This window comes from Tachypleus tridentatus, chromosome 7 (genome assembly GCF_004210375.1).
Source record: "Tachypleus tridentatus isolate NWPU-2018 chromosome 7, ASM421037v1, whole genome shotgun sequence".
In the NCBI taxonomy this organism is placed as follows: domain Eukaryota; kingdom Metazoa; phylum Arthropoda; class Merostomata; order Xiphosura; family Limulidae; genus Tachypleus; species Tachypleus tridentatus.
Window position 1 is genome coordinate 61230620 of NC_134831.1, and position 21034 is coordinate 61251653.

The 21034-nt window shown below is 30.3% G+C and overlaps 1 protein-coding gene across 9 annotated transcripts in view; it reads right to left on the bottom strand.

Annotated features, from left to right (window-relative positions):
• Window positions 1–99: 99 nt before the first annotated feature.
• Window positions 100–21034, bottom strand: part of LOC143255785 (jouberin-like) — a 98778-nt gene continuing 77843 nt past the window's right edge. For 8 of the 9 annotated variants that reach the window (XM_076511985.1, XM_076511987.1, XM_076511984.1 and 5 more), the window contains 8 exons: window positions 15798–15938; window positions 14552–14943; window positions 14074–14214; window positions 9521–9577; window positions 3108–3270; window positions 1925–1974; window positions 1215–1309; window positions 100–474 (listed from right to left, as the gene is read on the bottom strand). In XM_076511985.1, coding sequence (XP_076368100.1) covers window positions 426–474; window positions 1215–1309; window positions 1925–1974; window positions 3108–3270; window positions 9521–9577; window positions 14074–14214; window positions 14552–14943; window positions 15798–15938 — 1088 coding nt within the window. In that variant the 3' untranslated portion in view covers window positions 100–425. Of the gene's footprint in view, window positions 475–1214; window positions 1310–1924; window positions 1975–3107; window positions 3271–3398; window positions 3942–9520; window positions 9578–14073; window positions 14215–14551; window positions 14944–15797; window positions 15939–21034 lie in introns of those variants that run through there. The other variant, XM_076511990.1, reaches the window with a different exon arrangement.

Here is a 21034-nt window from a genome sequence, read left to right on the forward strand (position 1 = left end):
ACAAAGAATAAAATCCTCCTTCATGAAATATCAATATAATGCTAATAAGACTTTAATGGTTCATTCCAGTGTTATGTAAAATGGTAATTACACCATAGCTAATCTTTATAATAATGTATTTATTAATAAATAATTATTACATTTAACTGTAAAACATTTCATATATTATGTACAAAATTCACACCAAAAGTACAGTTGACACTGTAAAGTAACATACATCAGCTAGAAAAATAATCTTTAATCTCAAAAATTAAATACCTGACAAAGATAGAAAGTTCTTCTACATTCATATAAAGTGATTTACAAGCTATTACCAGTGGTATTTTGTGCATTAATTTCTCTGTAGAGTATGGAACTGTTTAAATTATTAAAAAGTTTTGAAATCCTATTCATTTTCTTGGATTGCTGACTAGAGAACTGTAGTGTTATTCTTCTTTCCTTGTTCCTCTGGTTCTCCTTGGAAATCTATTTCTTCTATTTTAAGAAGCAATGTATTTTTAGTACAGCATAATAACAAATATATCTTTTACCAAAAGCTGATAGATTTGGTTAAATCTGCTTTATTTATAAGTACTCTAGGTTTCGATATGTCCCCTATTCTAAGAACCTAAAATATTGTAGGCTGTAGTAAAAGGCAATTATATATAGTTTTTTCACACAGCTTAACAATATAAGAATCTAACACAAGTGACTATGTAACTTAAGAAGTATTCTTAAGACCTAGTATAAGAACAGTACTATAGTTACTACTAGAAACAATTAACAGTTAAATCTGCAAGCAAACTAGGTTACTTTAGTTCTGTAATACTGATGTTTGAAAATATTAATACCATTCTTTAGATTTGGTATCATAAGTTAATAGCAGTGTATTCTACAAAGTCAACTTAACACATTATTTTTTATTGCAGTTTCCTTTGAAACCAAATAGCAAGACTATTAAATATTATATAAAAAAACATACCATTTTCACAGAACTTAAATTGATCCACTTAAGTTATAATAATAAATGGTAAAACTAATCAATGTCTGCATAACTTGTATCTTCTGTTGTTGTAACTTTATCCACAGTTGGTTAACAAATGTATATTTATCTGTCTTTGTTTATTTATGCAATAAAATCTTCCAATAAAACAGATATTTCTCCTTCCTAATATTTTTTAAACAATCTCTTCTCTTTAACTCAAAAGAAAATCAAAGACAAGTATAAGACATACCTGCTCTGTAGCCTTAGTATTTCCAGAGTTTTTTTCTCCTTTTCAGAAGCAGCTACGATGTTCAGTTTTCCACTTTCTGTAAGAACTGCTGTATACTGCTCAAATAAAAAATAAGCTGTTATATTAAACAAATAAAAGTGTTTTTAGCAAAAAAAGGTAGTTTATTTAATATTCAACTAGAATCTCAAATAAATATTCTTTGCTAACATATCTCAAATAACACTGTGTTAACAACTTTTATTGTAATCTGTTATCATTCTATGCATTTACAAGGCAGGGCAAAGATTGCTATACATGTAGTTTGTAAAGAAAATATTATAAAGAAAATTGAAATCACACTATTATTTTTTTCTCAAATTTATACTTAGAAACTAAACTACATTCTATGCAAAATAATTGGATAATCATACTTTTCACAATTTGCCTGCTTCAAGTAACTTAAGACATGACATTTGGCATTTAGTATTGCAAATATATATCTCATTAAAAGTATGACTATTATAACAGGTATCACAACTGTTGCTTATGAACATTACACGTGTAAAATTAGTTACAGCAGTGTTAGAATAACAAAATGGTTATAATATTATACCTCTTTTTATGAACAGTACAAATGTAATGCTGGAAAACAAAATCATTTTCCTTACTCTAAAAAAGGTATCTTCATAAAATTCTGTGTAACAAACAAATCAACCAAAATAAATACTTACACTTTCATTACTGTCATCTTCTATCACTTCAGAGTCCTCTGAATCCACATCTGTTAAATATAGCTTTACTAGTAAAATAAGCTTTCTCAGCAAGTCTTAAATTTTAGAAACAGATAAAACGATCAGCTGAATTAAACAGAGTAATAACCTACAATAAACTTTCTGAATAGCATCTAGTTTGTGCTCAAGAAAATTAATGTAGTTTAATTTAATATTTCTATCATTTTATATTCTATGGCATTTTCAAAATTTGCTTGAGACACTGTTGTATGTACTTTATTTTGTCTTAAATATAATTTTTTTTTATAATTGATAGAAGTTCTATTTTATACATATATATAGTCAGGTTTGATTCATTTGGCATTCATTAACACATTTCTTTAAATACTTTATTTTGCCAGATATAAATCACAAAAATCATAGTAAAAAATTGACAAAGATCCATCAGTAACCTAGGACCTCATTTTTCAATTTGACATCATTACCTCTGTCAGGATAGGTATCAATTTTTGTCAATATCCTTGGTCAAAATAATATTATATCTAATAAAAAAATAGTTTATTTTCAGTAAATAAAGTTCTTTTATTTGTGTATTCTTTGAATACAATAAAATTAGCAATAATATTGTATAAAAAGGTCAAACATCTTGCTCACCATACACACTAAACCAAACAAGTGTAGCTATTGTTGTAATTATCAAAGAAAATTCCTGTAGTTTTCAAACAGACAATTTAATATGAAAACCTTTTCATAAATAATGTTAAAAGAAGCTACTGAAAAAATTTCAAGATCTTTGATTTGTTCCTAAGTATTGTAAACTTCACAACGGAAGCCTTTTCACCACTACAGTAACTCTGGGTAACCAGTAAACCACAAATTTCTGCTATAACAACTTAGTTACATTATACTGACACAGATAAAGAAGGATCTCTTTTATTCTACCATCTTTAGCTATTGGATATAGTTATTTTCAAAGTTGAGTTCTCTTCATAATTGTTTAAGTCACATGTTTTGACAGCATATAAAGGTGGCAAAGCAAATGTCTGTAACATTCAAACTAGTAGCTTAGCATACTTCTACATTTAAAAAAAATGCATTATTTATAGATGAAACTCAAATTTTCATTTCTTTTGCATATTACAATTTTCTTTTTTATATTAATTTCTCAAGCAAGAAAATTTACCTAAATGGGTGATATAGTTGGCTGGAAAGTATCCTTTCTTCCCAGATTCAAGTTCACCATACCACCAATGGTGGTTTTCATGATCCAAAACAGTTATCACACAGCCTTTCTTTAACTTCAACTCATCTTGCCGTTCAGGCTGATAATCATAGAGGGCTACAAACTGGTAATACAAAAAAAAAACTAAAATTAGAAGCTCTAAAACATCTCCCATCTTTTCTTTTTTTTCATACATTTGTCATACACAATATTCTTAAATTTTACAGTAAATTAACCAGATTTCATTTACATATCTTACAGTCCTTTGTATTTTTTAGTTGTTCCATGTGTCAAAATTGCAGAGCAGTGCCATCAAGCACTGTTCATATGTTTGTTGTATGTTGTGCATAGAGCTGAGTAATTAGTTGTATATGCTGATCAATAAATTAATAAACTAATTAATTGATAACATTTGATGGATTGATAAGTATATACACTATACCAGGGATTTCCTCAGCATGGTTTTATGTGACCTGCAAAGGTTTATTTTTGTAGTGAAGAAATGAAAAATTCTGACTTGCGAGACTAAAATGCATGAAAGCTCCAACCGACATTCACTAATGAAATTTTAAAATCTATTTTGTGTGCACCTGTATGTTTATTATTCATGCCTCTATAATATTACAGTAATAACCTGATAGTAATAGCTTTTAAATTATATCACATATACCTCTGTGTATCATACCATCATTCCCCCTGCTGGACAAAGCAGATTTGATCAGCTACATACTCCCTCCCCTCTGCTAGACAAAGTGAACTTTCCCAGCTGGAAGCTGTTGCTAGTCTCTCCATTTGCTGTTGTGGAAGTTGACATGTTGTAAATTATCACTGTACAGTTTCTTGGTAAATATAAACATGAGCAAAGTTTTTAAGAAATGTACGATTGACAGTGAAAATAGAGTGTACCAGGAATGTTGGGAACTTGATTATTTAATTACATACAATAACGGCAAGTTGCAATGTTTGGTTTGTATGCAAATTATATCAGTGCCAAAAGAATTTATTGTGAAAAGGCATTATTCAACAATGCATGAAGAAGAGTGTAAAAAATATGAAGGAGAAACTTGAAAAGTTCAGATTGTGGATTTCAGCAAGAAATTAAAACAACAAACGAGTATGTTTAGCAAGTTGTCAGAAAGCTAGATATCTGCTTTGAATGTTTCGTACATCATTTCTCTTGAATTTGCAAGAGCAAAGAAATCTTTTATTGATGGCAGTTTAGTGAATAAATGTGCTTTTTAAATGGCAAAGGCATTTGGGGATGTAAAAATTACTGAGAAATTTAAATCAGTGCCGCTTTCCAATCAAACCATACGAAGAAAGATCACTGATATGGGAGAACAATTAGAAAACTAACTGGTTAGATTGGTTGAAAAAGTACTTATTTCTTGCTTTGTCTTGACGAGAGTACTTATCAAGCAGATGAAAATCAGCTGCTAATACTTGTACACATTATTCATAAAGATTTTTAAATGAAAGAGGAATTATTGAACATATGTGCTCTTAGTGGGATCACAAAAGAAGAGGATATCTTCAAGGCAGTGAAAAATTCAGTTGATGAAATCGGAGGTTTCAATAAGTGCTCAGCAATAGTGACAGATGGTGCATCTGCGATAACTGGAAAAAAAATTAGGTTTTGTTGCCTTTCTTAGAGAAAATTAAAAAACTTGTTCAACATTTCATTGTGGAGGAAACAAAGCTCTTTTACTTCGACAGCTGAAGTAGTTTTTGGAGGATATGGGGATTTGGCTCTTTACAACCAAGTAAGGTAGCTCAGTGCCGGAAAGTGTCTTAAATGATTCCTTGGAATAAGGAAAGAAATCCCTGCCTGAAGAAATCTCAACCTGAAGCTCCAGGGTCAGAACCAGATGGTATCAGATTTAATGGAAAGCATAAATGGGTTTTGAAATAAGTCAAGAATTTTCAACTTCAATGTTTGTTTAAAAAACAATGACTTGGCCTACTTTCCAAGTTGACAGCAATTAACAGAACAGTTCAAAGATAACGAGCCACTTGCTTTTTCAAAATTTTGTGTAAATACTGAAGATATCATAGATGAGTTTAATGCAAGATTTGAAGAATTTAAAATGCTAAAAAGCAGGATAGAGCTGTTCAATAATCCTCTTTGTGTTGACATAGAAAATCAACAAGCTGATGTTCAACTTGAATTATGTGATTTGCAAGCTGATCCATTTCTGCAAACCAGACAAGAAAAAGGACCAGATTTCAAAAAAATCGATTTTCAAATCTGCACGCTTTTGGACAGAAAATGACATCAATGTTTGGTAGCACATACATATGTAAAAGTGTGTTCTCCACAATGAAATTTATTAAGAACCATGACAGAAGTCACCTCATGGATTCTTCTTTGCTTCATCTCCTGAGACTATCAATGACAGAACTTCATGCTGATATACCCATTTTGGTCAGTGCTACTGAGCAACCTCAAAGTTGACATCTAAAATTTTATGTCCTTACTACATTAAATATCATAGATATGTTTGCTATTTTAATTTCTTTTATACACAGCATTTTTTCATTAAATTTATTTATTACATAATTGAACATGTTTAAATTACATTTTCCTTTTATTTTCACAATGAAATACATCTTTTTTCACAAATATGCCCGACCAAATATCATGTAATGTAAAGTAAGTCATATTCAGATTAACTCCTTTCCCAATCATAATTCATTTTACCATGTTAAAAGGATATAAATTCACCCTACCATGGCTCTATTTACTCTTTATTTTGCATTACCTAATACACCAACAAGCCCTAATTTGACAAAAATATAATGCTGCCTGCTACTAGAATGATGAATATAGTTGTGGCCCTCAGGCACTCTTAAGATGGAAACCCCTGCCCTATACATTACCATTCATTAATGTATTTATTTTGAGACTTATTTTACCAATTGCAGTAGTCACCCAACCATATATCATACAAAAACACAGCAAAAACTGACAGAGATTTATTGGTGATTTAGAATCCAAACTATCAAAATAACACTACCTTTGTCAAGCTAGGTATCATGATATTTGCTGACAACATCTTGGTCAAAGATCAACTTATATCTTCTAAATATGGTTTATTTTGAATAAATAATAAGTTATATTATTTGTACACATTGTTTGAATCCAATAAAAAAGCTTAATAAATAAACATTTAAGCCACTGAAATATTTTGCTGTTACCCACCATACTTGTTGCTTAAGTATCTTATCATGGAAGAACGTTTTTGTATCTTCTGAAGCACATAACATGAAAACATTTTCAGAAACAGGAAAACATCTGAAGAACTTACATATAAGTTCCAAGATCTGTAGTTTATTCCTGACGCTTCTAAACTTCCCCAAAGATTAGATATCCCTCTGCAGAAGATTTGTTTTGATCACTTCCCCAGAAAACCATTCTTCACTTCTCACACTACTTTCTTCAGTGTCTATTGATTTAAGTAGCATATAATCTGCTCTATCCAATAGTGTTTAAATTTTCCATGTAGCCAATTTCAATGTTATGTGTCATTAATAAGTGACCAAAGCATGTGATGAGGTATCATGATGAAATTTCAAACAAGACCTGTACAAAGACTAATGGAAACGCATGAAAATCAAGCAATGAATAATGTTTTCAAGGGATGATTGGTTCTTTATAAAAATAGTTACTTTTTGAAAGGATGGGCAACAAAATTCTAAGATAATTTGACAGTTGGTTGTTTTGTATACAGGTAAAACTCTGAAGCTGTGCAGAACTTAAAATAGATTCATTTTCCTTCATAAATTACATTAAATAAATGTCAAAAAATGAAATAATATCAATTCTAAAATATATTTTTTACTTTATATATGAAAACATGCAATGCAACTGCATTGTCTAATATTTAAAAATTATAAAAGATTTATTCATTCATCTGTCACCTTTATCAATGATACTCTTAAAGCTACATATTTTTCTTACTATCACATGACAATCTAATTCTTGTTATATCCAGTTATATACAAACTTTTGTTATAGCTGTTTTTAAGGCTGTTTCATTAGTAAATGAACAAACACTTAAAGTGACACCATAATGAAGTTTCAAGCAAAGAAGAGCAATATCTAACTTCACACAACACTGTAGTAATGTTTCATTTTTCAATTATGGTGTGATAACCTAAACAAGCCATACATTTAAAGTAATGTTAATATATTCTATAAATGATTAACTCATTATGGTTATAATCCACTTATTTCAAAGGCTATATCTTTATTTCTAGGTTGTTACTGATATGAAAATAGCTAAAATCAAACATTTTGAACTACTGACACAACATCAAATAGTAATTAATTTGAAAAAAAATATAGTGGAACTAATTCAATAGCAGTAGGAGTTAACAACTATAATTCTGTATTTCTATTACATAGATAGTTGCAACAATTCAACATAGTAACTAATCAGAAATATTGATTTTCACTAGTTAATTATATTTGTAACAAACGATTTAATTTTTACTTCTGATTAACTGACTGTTGGAGTAACTGAAAGCAATAATAATTAGAAATACTAATTTCAATTAGTTGATTATTTTTGTGATATTAATTGTTTAGTTTAAGAGACAGTAATTGATGTAATTGTTGCTTGTACATAGTCAATTAACTGATTAAATTACTCAACTCTAATTGTACATAAAGATTTTCCTGGTAAATCAACCATTTTTAAGTGAATTATCCCAATTCTGATTTCACTGTTTGTAGTCTAAACATTAAACACAACTTTTAGATCTTTTTCTAACGAGTCCCATCTGAATTGTTTTCAACCACACCATGAAATTCTCTAGCTCTTCCTTCAAATGTTGCTAGATAACCTATTTCACTTTTAAAATTAATTCCATTTATAAATTCAACTTATGTGCAAACTTGCAATGAATATTTCTCACAAAATATCTGTACTATAGATAAACCAGTCTATAAGACCAGGAAAGGATATGAACTAATTTCTGACTGATCAAAAATTGTAGAAGTTATATGCAAGATATTAAAATGTTAAAAATATGTTATTGTTGTGAGGGTATGAAATGTTGTGGCACTTGATCAGAGAAATTCAACTTCAAGCATGTTTTAATTTTGAGCATGTTATCATTCCACACTCCCCAAACTTTCTACTAAGACTTATTATAGTGACTCATGAAAAATCTGTTGATTGGTAGAAGATTCTTATTCTTAAATAACATTTAGATATTTATGAATATTATATGTAGCTTTAGAACATATATGAGAAACCATTTCTATGTTTTCTAAAAGTAAGAGCTTTCTTTCTTTTCCTCTTGCCAGTAAACAATACTGACTTACAACATACAAATCAACACTTGTACTTTTCCAACTGATATTCTGTATACTTATTCACCTGATAAACTTTATGTACCAATATCATAAAATAAATATAATTTTAATCTCATCAAAGAAGAATTATTTTTTCAGACATTCCTACAAAATATATGCTTACCAATGATTAATATCACACAGAAGAATTGTATAATGCAAAAAGTGGTTTCTAACCACCAGTCCACAGGGATATTTGATATGTTCCATAAGAAAATATAAAAATTTAGCTACTTAGGTATATTGTTTTACAATTTAATTTAAAAGTACTTTAAAAATTATTGTTGACAAAGCAGTTCATGAAACTGTAGACCTCAGATGGAAACCACTATAAAAGAAGACAAACCCCACCTGTGTTTTAGAATTCTATTTAAGAATAATCCACAAAGAATAAAAAGGATAAGTATTATCTAATTTTCAATTAACAACAATTCATACATGTGTGACATAACTTTCTGCAAGCACTGATGGTATTATTTAATTTCTTTAGTGCATACTGGTGTATAACAGACTTTAATACTAGAAATAAATGACCTTATAACCATTTTGAAGCTTTGCATTATCAGATATGGTTTGCTTTTTAGTGAAGCACTCCCTGAAGGAACTGAAAGAAAAACACTGACTGTCAACTTAAAGAAAACTTACACATTTTATGTTATTTGTCACAAAGTATTTGCATGTTTCAGTGTTTAATGCACACACAAAATACATATATAAAAATATGTTATTTTTATATTTTATGTTATTTTATAACATGTAAATATACGTTATTTTTACAGTTAAAAGACAAAATCCACCAAGATACTATTATCCACAAAAAGAAAATCATTATTGTATGGCTGGGTCTTTTCAATATTCCTTTTTAATACAGCATAGATACCTTAACATACTTTAACAATGCATAATTACTTAAAATAATAATAAGTTGTAGTCATAAAATGGTGCAGTATTTAAATGGTAGTTAAACTTAGGACATACACATATACCTGCAAATAATTTTATAATGCTTTACCTTTTGTGACTTGTTGTGGCTTTTAGGATGCTGAACATCAGAGGTGAGACTTCTTGGCTGAAAAGAAAAATGAATAAACCCTCTGAGACATTCTAATTTTATGTTTAAAGCACTAATCATTGTATCACAGCATTTGAATTACTTTTTTTTATATATAAAATGCAGGATTTTTTATATAAATCATGATATTTTACATCAGTGGCAGCTACACATAAAGTATAAATATATACATATATATATATATATATATATCAAACATGAATAAACAATCAAATTGCAATATTATGAAATTCAAACAGTAAAAAAAATATTTTTTGTGACCTGCAAACAAAATCAAATGACTGTATTTACATTTTTTTTCTTTACTAACTGTACAAAAAGAACAGCATACTTCTATTTCATTTCAGGCAGAAAAAGAATCTATAATAATTAAGACTAAACCATATACTTATCTTACGCACTTTGCACCACAGGATAAAAAGATTAAAAATATCTCGAGTCCACTTAAGTAACACAAAGATCTAGTTGTATACATGCAACCAAAAGAATCAAATACAATGTGGATGAGATCACAAAGGATGAATTAGAATACATAAATGAATAACATTTAAAACACAGAATAAATCAGAAAAGTAAGTAAAATCAAGAAATTTTTAATTCTATCAAAAGTTATGAAAAAATCCTCAATTTTTGAAAATAAGAAAAAAAACCATCAAAACAGAACAAAAAATTAGATATATAAAGCCATATGAATTGAAAATATTGCATACGTAAAACCTATATGACATTCGAAATGTCATATAGTTTTCATATTGTTTTTATATATGAACAATATTATACATCAAAAATAGAAAAGGATAATGAAACATTTGAAAAATACACAAATCTTATACATAATGAAAATCAATTCATTTCTCAGAACAAAAAATATATATATATATATATATCCAAAAATGCCATAATGAAATTAATACCAGGCACTTAACTTTGATGTAAATAATGTTTACATCAAATTACATTTTAAATTGTATGTAATTTATGCAGAAAAGATCAATGAAAGCTGTAACAGCTGTAATAACAACAACAAATAAATGAAATAGATAAGTTATAATCCAAGGCTTTAAAACCATGTAAATGTGTTTTTATTAGGAAACTGGGATTAACTAATCCCTCAGTCCTATAATCATACAATTTACACAGTATGCCATTACTTCAATATATAATTTATGATAAATAGCTGAAACAAACTGACATGCACATTTTCGAAAATTCAAGCTTTTTGATAACTTATTTTATTCACATTTTGAAATTTGATAGTGTATGACAGTTTACCATTTACACTGAAAGAATATATTTATCATCATTTTGGTATTATCTCATAAGTTCTAAAATACTTATTTGTTTCATAGTTCTGTGACATAAAGTACAGAGAGTTGCATAAGTTATATTTAAAAAGTTTTCAAGTCTAAACAAATTGTTAAAGTCTATGTGGTAATTTTCAGTCATGCTTTACCTGACAACAATGTATCCTAACAATAGTCCTGCAGCACAGTTTCCACTGCAAAAGCACAGCACTCCATTTCTACAGGATTTCCATAGTCTGTCTACTGTACAAGAATGATGATTTCCCAGTACCCATTTCAAAACTACAACTGCACAGAAATCAATGTTTAATCTGGTAACTTGGCTGTTATTTTTTTTTCATAGAGAAACATCAATGCCCTTTTCAATCTTCAGCTGTATGTGATTTGCAACAGTTGAAGGTGAAGTATGGATAAAAGCCTTATTTTGGTGAACCCAACTAAATTCATTTCCAGATGGAAATTCTTCTTGATCATGCTACAAGCTGTTGCCTAGAACATGCAGATAATGTTTGCCAATGACCTTTGCATTCTTGTAACCTCACCTGATACAAGACACCATACTCTGCTTACCAAGTACTGGGTATGACTTGTTGCAGGACTCTTTGTTTATAGTCCTGGTTCCCAAAGTTGATGCAGGTTCTTTTGTTTCCAATGCTTTAAGTACAAATGATGTCCCCATCTTGAAAAAGATAAACCCCCAACCTGAACAAATATTTACAATTTGAGTGTATGAATATTTTGTGTCAGAAAGCACTGTTACTTACCCTTTCCAAAAGTTATCAATTTTCAATGTGATCGCATCATACCAACAAAATGCCAAATAATATAAAAATGTAATTTTGATACAAACCATTGCATCATGACTCCATATTGATTGTAGTTTACATATTACTTGTTGATTTGTACATTCAAAACTGTTTTATAGCACATCTGAAAGCAAGCCATTCATTTTGTCCTAACTGTCAACTGTAAAATAACATTGTATAAGACCTATTTATTTGTTAACACCTTGTTTAACCAAGGTTCAGAAAGGTACCAATCAATGAAATCCCTGCTTCTAGAATAGCATAAACAATAAACATTTGCTGAAAGCAGTCCATTTTAACCCCTGAAATCAGTTTCTTAAAGAAAGTCTCATACAATTAAAAATGAAATCATTTTCCTACTCCTGTGTTTTAGCCATTACCAAAAGCTTCATTCTTCAAGGAATTTTATCAAAATTTATACTCTTGTTACTTTCTGCTGTTGTTCTCCAATGGTCAGTAAAATAAGTTAATTGAACTCCACCAAGTGGCAACTGAAAGGCTACTCTTTAACCAAAATAGTGAGATTGAACATTACCTTATATGACCCCATGGCTGAAAAGGAGAACATTTTCAGTAATGGGATCTTCAACCTATGAACCTCAGATTGCAAGTACCCTAACCATCAGACCATACCAGGTAAAAACCTGATTGAAAAAATTATAAAACATAAGAATAATAATAACTCTTTGTTTTAAGCATGGAAGGTCTAACTGAAGAGTATAGAGATATAAATATGACAGATTAGTCTTTTATACTGCTTAGCACACTGAAACACTTATAAATACAAGTATGAGAATACTACCTTACCATCAAAAAGCATGGAAGATTATAAAATACACAAATATTTGTTAGTTAAAATTAAATAAGATATAACAGATCAACCTTGTGAAAGTAAAAAGAATATAAATCAAACCTATTTTATTTCAGTGCTAAACATCTCATTACAAGAAGTATGTACTTCTCACAAGCAAAGATACATCATGGAATGTTTAAAGACAAGCAGTGTACCAATATGTGTATTATATAAAAACAAAAACAAAAACCTACAGTAAAAACATACTTCATAAAGATGGATGAATACACATTATCTAACTGGAACATAACTTACTAGAATCTACTGAAAAAGATGAAAAAGAAATTAAATATGAAATATATAAATAACTGTTATGTATATGCAGCATAAGTCTAACTAATTTATGATGACAGATAAGATAAGCACTAACATCTGTAAAATGTATGGAAACACAAGCTAAACAAACATATTTTATCAAAATGAGCAGGTACATGAAAGAATGTCCGCAATTAAACATAAAGCTGCACAATAGACTATCTGTGCTCTGCCTACCATGAGTACTGAAACCCACTTTCTAGAATTAAAGTTCAGAAACACACTGTTATTCCAATGGGGTGGCACACAAAAGAATAAAAATTACATGCCTGAGAACTACCATGTTCGATGTTATGCAAACAGTTTAGTACCATATGTTTTAATACTGAGATATCTCACTGTGAAATGTATGTTGATGGATGAATTCATACTCTCTACCTAAAGCTTTGCAATGAATGATCTCACTATGGTGTGAGAAGGCAGAAAAATTTTATTTTAAACTCTTCTGAGCCAATGAAAGTTTGAGCATAGTACACATGAAAAAAAAACACTTTATGATGCACAAAAGATGTTGGAACAGTAGAATTAAACCCATTTTTCTATGACAACCAGGACCTAATTATGTAATATTGGATAAAAAAAAGGTAAAATACTACATCTACTTTCAGTACAAACTATTAATTGTGTTATTTAAGATAAAGCAGATGAGTTTGCTAGGTAAAGCTAAAACATAGGTAAAGTAATTGTAAGATACCTGAAAAATATATGTACTTACAGCATCTGTTATTAAAAAAATGTACTGGAAATGAAGATATATACATACTGAAACATTATTCCTAACTACCTGATACAATAACATTTAAATCTTGGATGACAGTAGATAATATAATATTACTTATCTGAAACATAAAAAAAATCTACTACAATGAAAACATACAATGTAAAGAATGACCTTATTCTTGTCTAGTACAAACAAAAACAACTTGCAACAGTAACAAACTTTTTGAGAGAAAAAAAAATGTACTAATACTTGTCAGACACATAATCTGCCAGAAAAGTGCAACTTTAAAAGATGTTAATAGTTTTCTTCCTTCAGATGAGTCATCTTGTTTTACAGTTAGTTGCAACTGCTAATGACTAGTATTATCATCCAAGAAATACAAGATCAGATACTGCAATATTTATGAAGAGAGTTGCTTTAAATAATTCTATACACAAGTTCCAGAAATCTGCTGATAAATAAACAAGCATACCAGTGATTAAAGTAATACCAACCTGTGACAAAGATGATCTTCTTGTACAAAGAGTAGCTGATCCCGGAAATGTAGAATCAGAACTGTGAGCATAACCGAGTGGTGAAGAAGCATTTGTGGGTGAAGTCAGAGATGGAACATAGGTTCCTGTCTCACTTGTAGTCTTAAAAAAATTGACACTAATATATTCAACAAAAAAATTTAACTGTTCAAAATATAGCAAAAATAATGACAAAATTCTGATGTAAAGTTTATATATATTTTCTTTAACACACATGACCATTTGGTGTTCAGAAATTTAAAGATATATGTATAACATTTTTTAATTACTTTATATAACATAATTACTTAAGATATTTATGAATAAAACATTAATTTATGGCTCTGATTAACATTTTTGCACCAAAATGAACAAGCAGAATAAACTAACATGAGCTTAACTACTATAGTCTACTGTATGCAAACACTCTGAACACCAAAGTTCAACAGATTTTTCTTACCGTAACCATCATGACAGAATCCAATTTATGTAAAACTTGTTTCAGACGAGAATGTCTGTCCAATGCTGGATCAAATGTTATGCTTTTTCGTATGGTAGAACTGTACAAGTTATCACTGGAGACAACTGACTTTTCTCTTTCTACTGAAACAGATTGCTTCTTTGGACTGTCTGAAATTTGTTGTTCCATTTGTTTAATGGCTGGATTAAGATGGCTAGAATCAGAAGCAAGTTTACTTGGTACAGGTGTAGAGGTTAATTGTATTGTTTCATATCTTGACATCTGCCCTTTTTCTGGACTAGCTGCTAGACTTGAAGTTTCAGACTGAGAAGCATACTTAGAATGTTTAGGTGTAGAAGACTTGGGTGTTATACGAACACCTAATAAGGCCTCTGTAAAAGAAAGAGAAATAGTATAATAACAACAACATGATGGAAAGTATTACATTATATTTTCAAGTAATAAAAGAAAATTTTTATGTATAAAAGAGACTCATAAAAACTGTTAATGATATATTATAATATATTAAAAATAAAAGAGTTCATTTTACCATGTAAGGATAACAATCAAGTTGTGAGACTGTGATTTATGTTACCATTGCTTAAACCACAATACATACAGACAGTAATAAAAATAAATTTTACACCACTTTAAAAATACAAAAAAGCAATTAAAAGTATTAAAATATGTAATTTTATAAACAAAAAACTAAATGCTATTAATAGTACTGACTGTACACTTAATCTATATATATATATAATAAATAATTTTATTTTTTGTACAATTAATAATTATTTTATTACTTTTCACAGCCATTAACTCAAAATATGCAGGGCATTTAAAATATAACATTTCTCACAATTATTGGAAAATCAAAGAATAGCTTAATAAAATTTCACCTAGTTTTGTATGGTATATCACGAATAAGATTAACTTTGTTATTTACATTCCAAACTACCAAGACTTTATCTGATTTAACAGTATCAAAGTGAGTGTACAACACAAAGTCAGCAATAAATAGGTTAAACCTTTTTGAAACAGATGGGTGTGTCACTGATATCCCTTGGCATTGCCACTAAATTAATTTCTTTCTTTCTATAGTTCATGGAAGCCTATAATTACTAACACTGGACATTATATCCATTTAGCAATATTGGAGAGGTTTATTGTATTCTGAAGGAAATATTCAGTGCTTCTATCTTTCACTCAAGATATGGATATAAGTAAAAATAATCCATAAACTCACCTTTAGGACTGTACTTAAACACCAAAACAGGAGCCTCTTCTTCTGGTGCACACATGGCAAACATATGGTCCAAAGGATGATAGTCAACACATGTCACAGGCTGTTTATATGGAAGGTTTGTAAACACTGTTAACTTGTCTCCTAAGGGAAATAAAAAAAAAATAACTGTTAGTAATCTCTTAGTGTGAACACATAGACTTCTTGATTTATTGGTTTAATAATCATCTTACAGTTAAACCAGTCTCCTGTGTGTCAAACAGAATACAGATTCCTTCTTTAACTTGTTACTGACAGTTTGTATGGATAAAACAAACAGTTACTGAATAATGGTTTAGAGCATTCTTTTAACTAACCTGTTAGATACCAACCATAAGATTGGCTCTTGCTTTAATTTGTTACTGACAGTTTGTATGGATAAAAAAAACAGTTACTGATTAATGGTTTAGAGCATTCTTTTAACTAACCTGTTAGATATTAACCATAAGGTTGGCTCTTGCTTTAACTTGTTACTGACAGTTTGTATGGATAAAACAAACAGTTACTGATTAATGGTTAAGAGCATTCTTTAAACTAACCTGTTAGACATCAACCATAAGATTGGCTCTTGCTTTAACTTGTTACTGACAGTTTGTATGGATAAAACAAACAGTTACTGATTAATGGTTTAGAGCATTCTTTTAACTAACCTGTTAGATACCAACCATAAAATTGGCTCTTGCTTTAATTTGTTACTGACAGTTTGTATGGATAAAAAAAACAGTTACTGATTAATGGATTAGAGCATTCTTTTAACTAACCTGTTAGATATCAACCATAAGGTTCGCTCTTGCTTTAACTTGTTACTGACAGTTTGTATGGATAAAACAAACAGGTACTGATTAATGGTTAAGAGCATTCTTTTAACTAACCTGTTAGACATCAACCATAAGATTGGCTCTTGCTTTAACTTGTTACTGACAGTTTGTATGGATAAAACAAACAGTTACTGATTAATGGTTTAGAGCATTCTTTTAACTAACCTGTTAGATACCAACCATAAGATTGGCTCTTGCTTTAATTTGTTACTGACAGTTTGTATGGATAAAAAAAACAGTTACTGATTAATGGTTTAGAGCATTCTTTTAACTAACCTGTTAGATATCAACCATAAGGTTGGCTCTTGCTTTAACTTGTTACTGACAGTTTGTATGGATAAAACAAACAGGTACTGATTAATGGTTAAGAGCATTCTTTTAACTAACCTGTTAGACATCAACCATAAGATTGGCTCTTGCTTTAACTTGTTACTGACAGTTTGTATGGATAAAACAAACAGTTACTGATTAATGGTTTAGAGCATTCTTTTAACCAACCTGTTAGATACCAACCAGAAGATTGGCTCTTAATTTAACTTGTTACTGACAGTTTGTATGGATAAAAAAACAGTTACTGATTAATGGTTTAGAGCATTCTTTTAACCAACCTGTTAGATATCAACCATAAGGTTGGCTCTTGCTTTAACTTGTTACTGACAGTTTCAAAAGAAGATCTAAGTAAAATCTTACTTCTTTTTTTAAAAACAAAATAGATTTCAGTCAGCAAACTTATCAACAGAAACATTTATTTTTTCTAATGAAAAGTTAAAATAGTTCTGTAAACTGTTTTCTACCACATGGTAAAATGTATCTTAACTTGAGGGTGACAATTTATTAACTTTCTTCCAGGTACATCATATTTTCAGTGGTAAGAAACAAAATATACCATTTTAACACTGAATTTAAGGCTACATCTAAATATGATCTGTGAATCCTTGTAACTTACAACTAAATACAGAAATCTTCTTTAGGCAGTGACTAAAATTATAATCTAGTGCTAATATTTGATTTTATGCTTTTAATATGTTAATTTTCAGTATGAAATAATACAAAATAGGTTGACTAGCTAACAAATTTAGGTTTAAATCTATGCATTATGAATATTTCTCTGAAAATTTTAATTATCTACACTGGTCATCTGAGGAGGCTTGCAAAATTAAAATTTGGTAGTAATTTTTTTCATTAATAATATGCAATTTTTATTAGTAAGTGAAAAAGTAACTCACACTGAAGAAGGGTTTATGTGTGATAATAATAAATGTTAGTTAGGCAAACAATGAGTTATAAGCATAAGAAAAAGTTTTATTTATGTTAGAACATACTACATATTTTTACAAAATGTTAGTCTGTCTTCTTCACGTACAATCAGTACTACAAAATCCAAGGTTTATATATTCTTATAAATACAACAGGGACTAAATGCATTGGAAGTGGTGTCAGCAGGTAAAAAAATATAGGTAGAGGTCAAGTTTGGTTTGAATTTCATGCAAACCTATACGAGAGCTATCTTCACTAGCCATCCGTAATTTAGCAGTGATAGAAAAGAGGGAAGGCAGCTAGTCATCACCATCCACTGCTAACTCGTGAGCTATTCTTTTATCAATAAATAGTGGGATTGACCATCACATTACACACCCCTCCATGGGTGAAAAGAGAGCATGTTTAGTGGGACAGAGATTCGAATCTGTGACCCTCAGATCACAAACAGAATGTCCTAACCACCTGGCCAGGCCCAATATAATAGGCTATCAGTGTTCTGCCAACCACATGTACTGAAACCGAATTTCAAGTAGTGAAGTTGTCAGACATACTACAGAGCCAATGGAAGGTTATTGTGTATGAACAGTGAACAGATTAAATGTGATGGAAATTGAGTCAGCATGTGACAAGATATAAGGTAGAGTTAAAGTCTGGACAAGTGTACGAACAGTAAATAGACCTTTCCAGATACAGCTGATGCTACAAGGGCCATTATCATGGTTTAGTGAGAAGTCCTTTGCTTTGATGATTTTTTATAGTTTCTGAACAATATCTTTCTTTTTAGTTTTGAATTGATGTAGGAGAAAAATTTTGTCCTCGTATGAGGTAAAATTTTAGCAATAACATAATACAGCTGTGCTGTCAACAGTTCTTTTAAGTGAAAAATATATCTTAAGAATTCTTTCATTATTGGCTTGTCAATGTCCACTTACATAAACATGTACCATTAAGGTGTTTTTATACTGACCATCATAATCCACTATAGCTGATGGATTTTCAGTTGTGAATAAGAACATTGACTTGCTGCATACAGAGTCAAGTATTATACACCACTAAGTGTAATGTTGAAAAAAAACAACACCTGTAGCCAAGATTGATTTTATAACAAATATTATGCCTATTAATTTCAAATGATTTAGCAGCTTTCAGTGTGAAGCTCTGTGACTTTAAGTATGAAAAGCTAATTACAAATTAAGAAAATCTTACCAATTTTTTTAAATTTTACTGATTGTTTATTGAATTAATTGTTTAGCATTTATTGGCTATCTATTCCAAATAACTCGGAAAAAACTGTAAATAAAATACAATAGAATGTACAAAGAAAACAAGTTAAAAAATAAAACAATGCCCAAAAATTATGTAAAAATCTAAACAGAAGTAAAAAAAGCCAGTGGCCCATAAAAAACTAAAAACACAATGAAGTGGGACAGTGTCACCTTTGCCAATGACACCATCCAAAGTCAGGGTAAACCCTTGGAAAACACATCCAAAATGGTGCTGCTGCTGATGTTCATAGCAAATAGTATGAAAGTAAAATGTGACAATATGTGATCTAAGTGTCACAAAAGCTACACATAAAAGAAAACAATGAGCAAAAAAACTATGACCAATGCATAGCCTACACAAGATCTCATTGATCCTTACAGAAACCAGATGGCCAAAAAATGCCAATAGGTTTCATCTGGAAAATCTTGTGTGAAATTTTTCACCCCAAGTCAACAGCAGAAAGAAGAGGAATGGACAGATAGATCAACGGTAATAAAATATTGACTAGGTGCATAGAAATTGATAAAAGAAGCATTCAAGAGAGAAAGGTTGTGATCTGAGCATATGCTCCACAGATTAATATTAGCACCATTCTAAAGTGAACTGTTGTCTATTAAAGTCTCCAAAGATAAAAATGGGTTAAATGCAATTGTTCTGTGAGAGCATCAAGGTCTGATTGTAAATCCCTCTTAGAGACAGGTAGGGAGAATAAACAGTGATGGTATGACCTATGGAGATACAGACAGCAACAACCCCCAAGGATGCATTGAATGGCACAGATAAGGTGGGTATGTGCTATTCAACCAGCAATGCTACAGCTCTATGAACTCTCCAGCACACAACCTTTCATTGGTATAAAAAAACCTGATGAAAGGTAACAGTATCAGCAGGTTTCAGAAATGTTTCCTTAGAGAAACGACATGTGGAATGATACGAATCAATCAATATCTTAATGTCATCCAAATTAAAAACCTAGACAGTTCTATTAAAGAGCTCATTTTTATCTAGGTTAGAAGAACCAGGCAGAGAACCTTTCTGTTTGTAAACACAACATTCTTCTTTGGTAGAATGAGGTTTATTGATCTCTATGATCCCTGTCCTGAGTTGATTGGGAAAATCTCTGTTGGAAGAAGGAGATTCCAATAACTGAGAACATGACAGAATATCTGTTCTACACCTTGAGGTCAAAGGTCTGCATGTGTTTTCTTATAGCAAAGCCACACTAGACTATCTACTTTGTCCACCAAGGAGAATCAAAACTCCTGATTTTAGCATTAAAAATCTGTAGACATACTACTGTACCAGCAGGGAATTGAGGTCAACGGAGATGGACCCAAGTAATCACTGAAAGCAATGGTGGGGAATAGACTCTTCATATAGTATGAGAAAGACTTTGGTGGAAATGCAGAAAAATTTGGCTGTTCTTCCACTGTAGCAGTGGATCAGAGAGCAGCAGGTTATGTCTGAGACAGAACATGAAAATAATAACCTTTGAGCCTCAAGGTAAGAGATGTTGTTTATATTAAACAAATTTGTACCTCCTTTTCTTCCAGCCACTTTGGACAAGATTGAAACTAAGAGGTGTGAGAACCACCACAATCGATGCAGTAAGAATCCAACTGATACTCCAGGTATCACAGTCTTTGCTACCGCTGGGAGCAAATGTCAGAGAACCACAACAAGATGCCTTTGAATGTCAAAACTGCTGATAATGAAAACACTTCCAAGGGAAAGGAATATAAAGATTGCATGGCTTGTTCTTTGTGTTACAGAATACCAACTACCACACTTTACAGGCATTTCATAGATTACTCTATCCTTAGGAAAATAAGATGTATATTATTTCCTATCAAAACT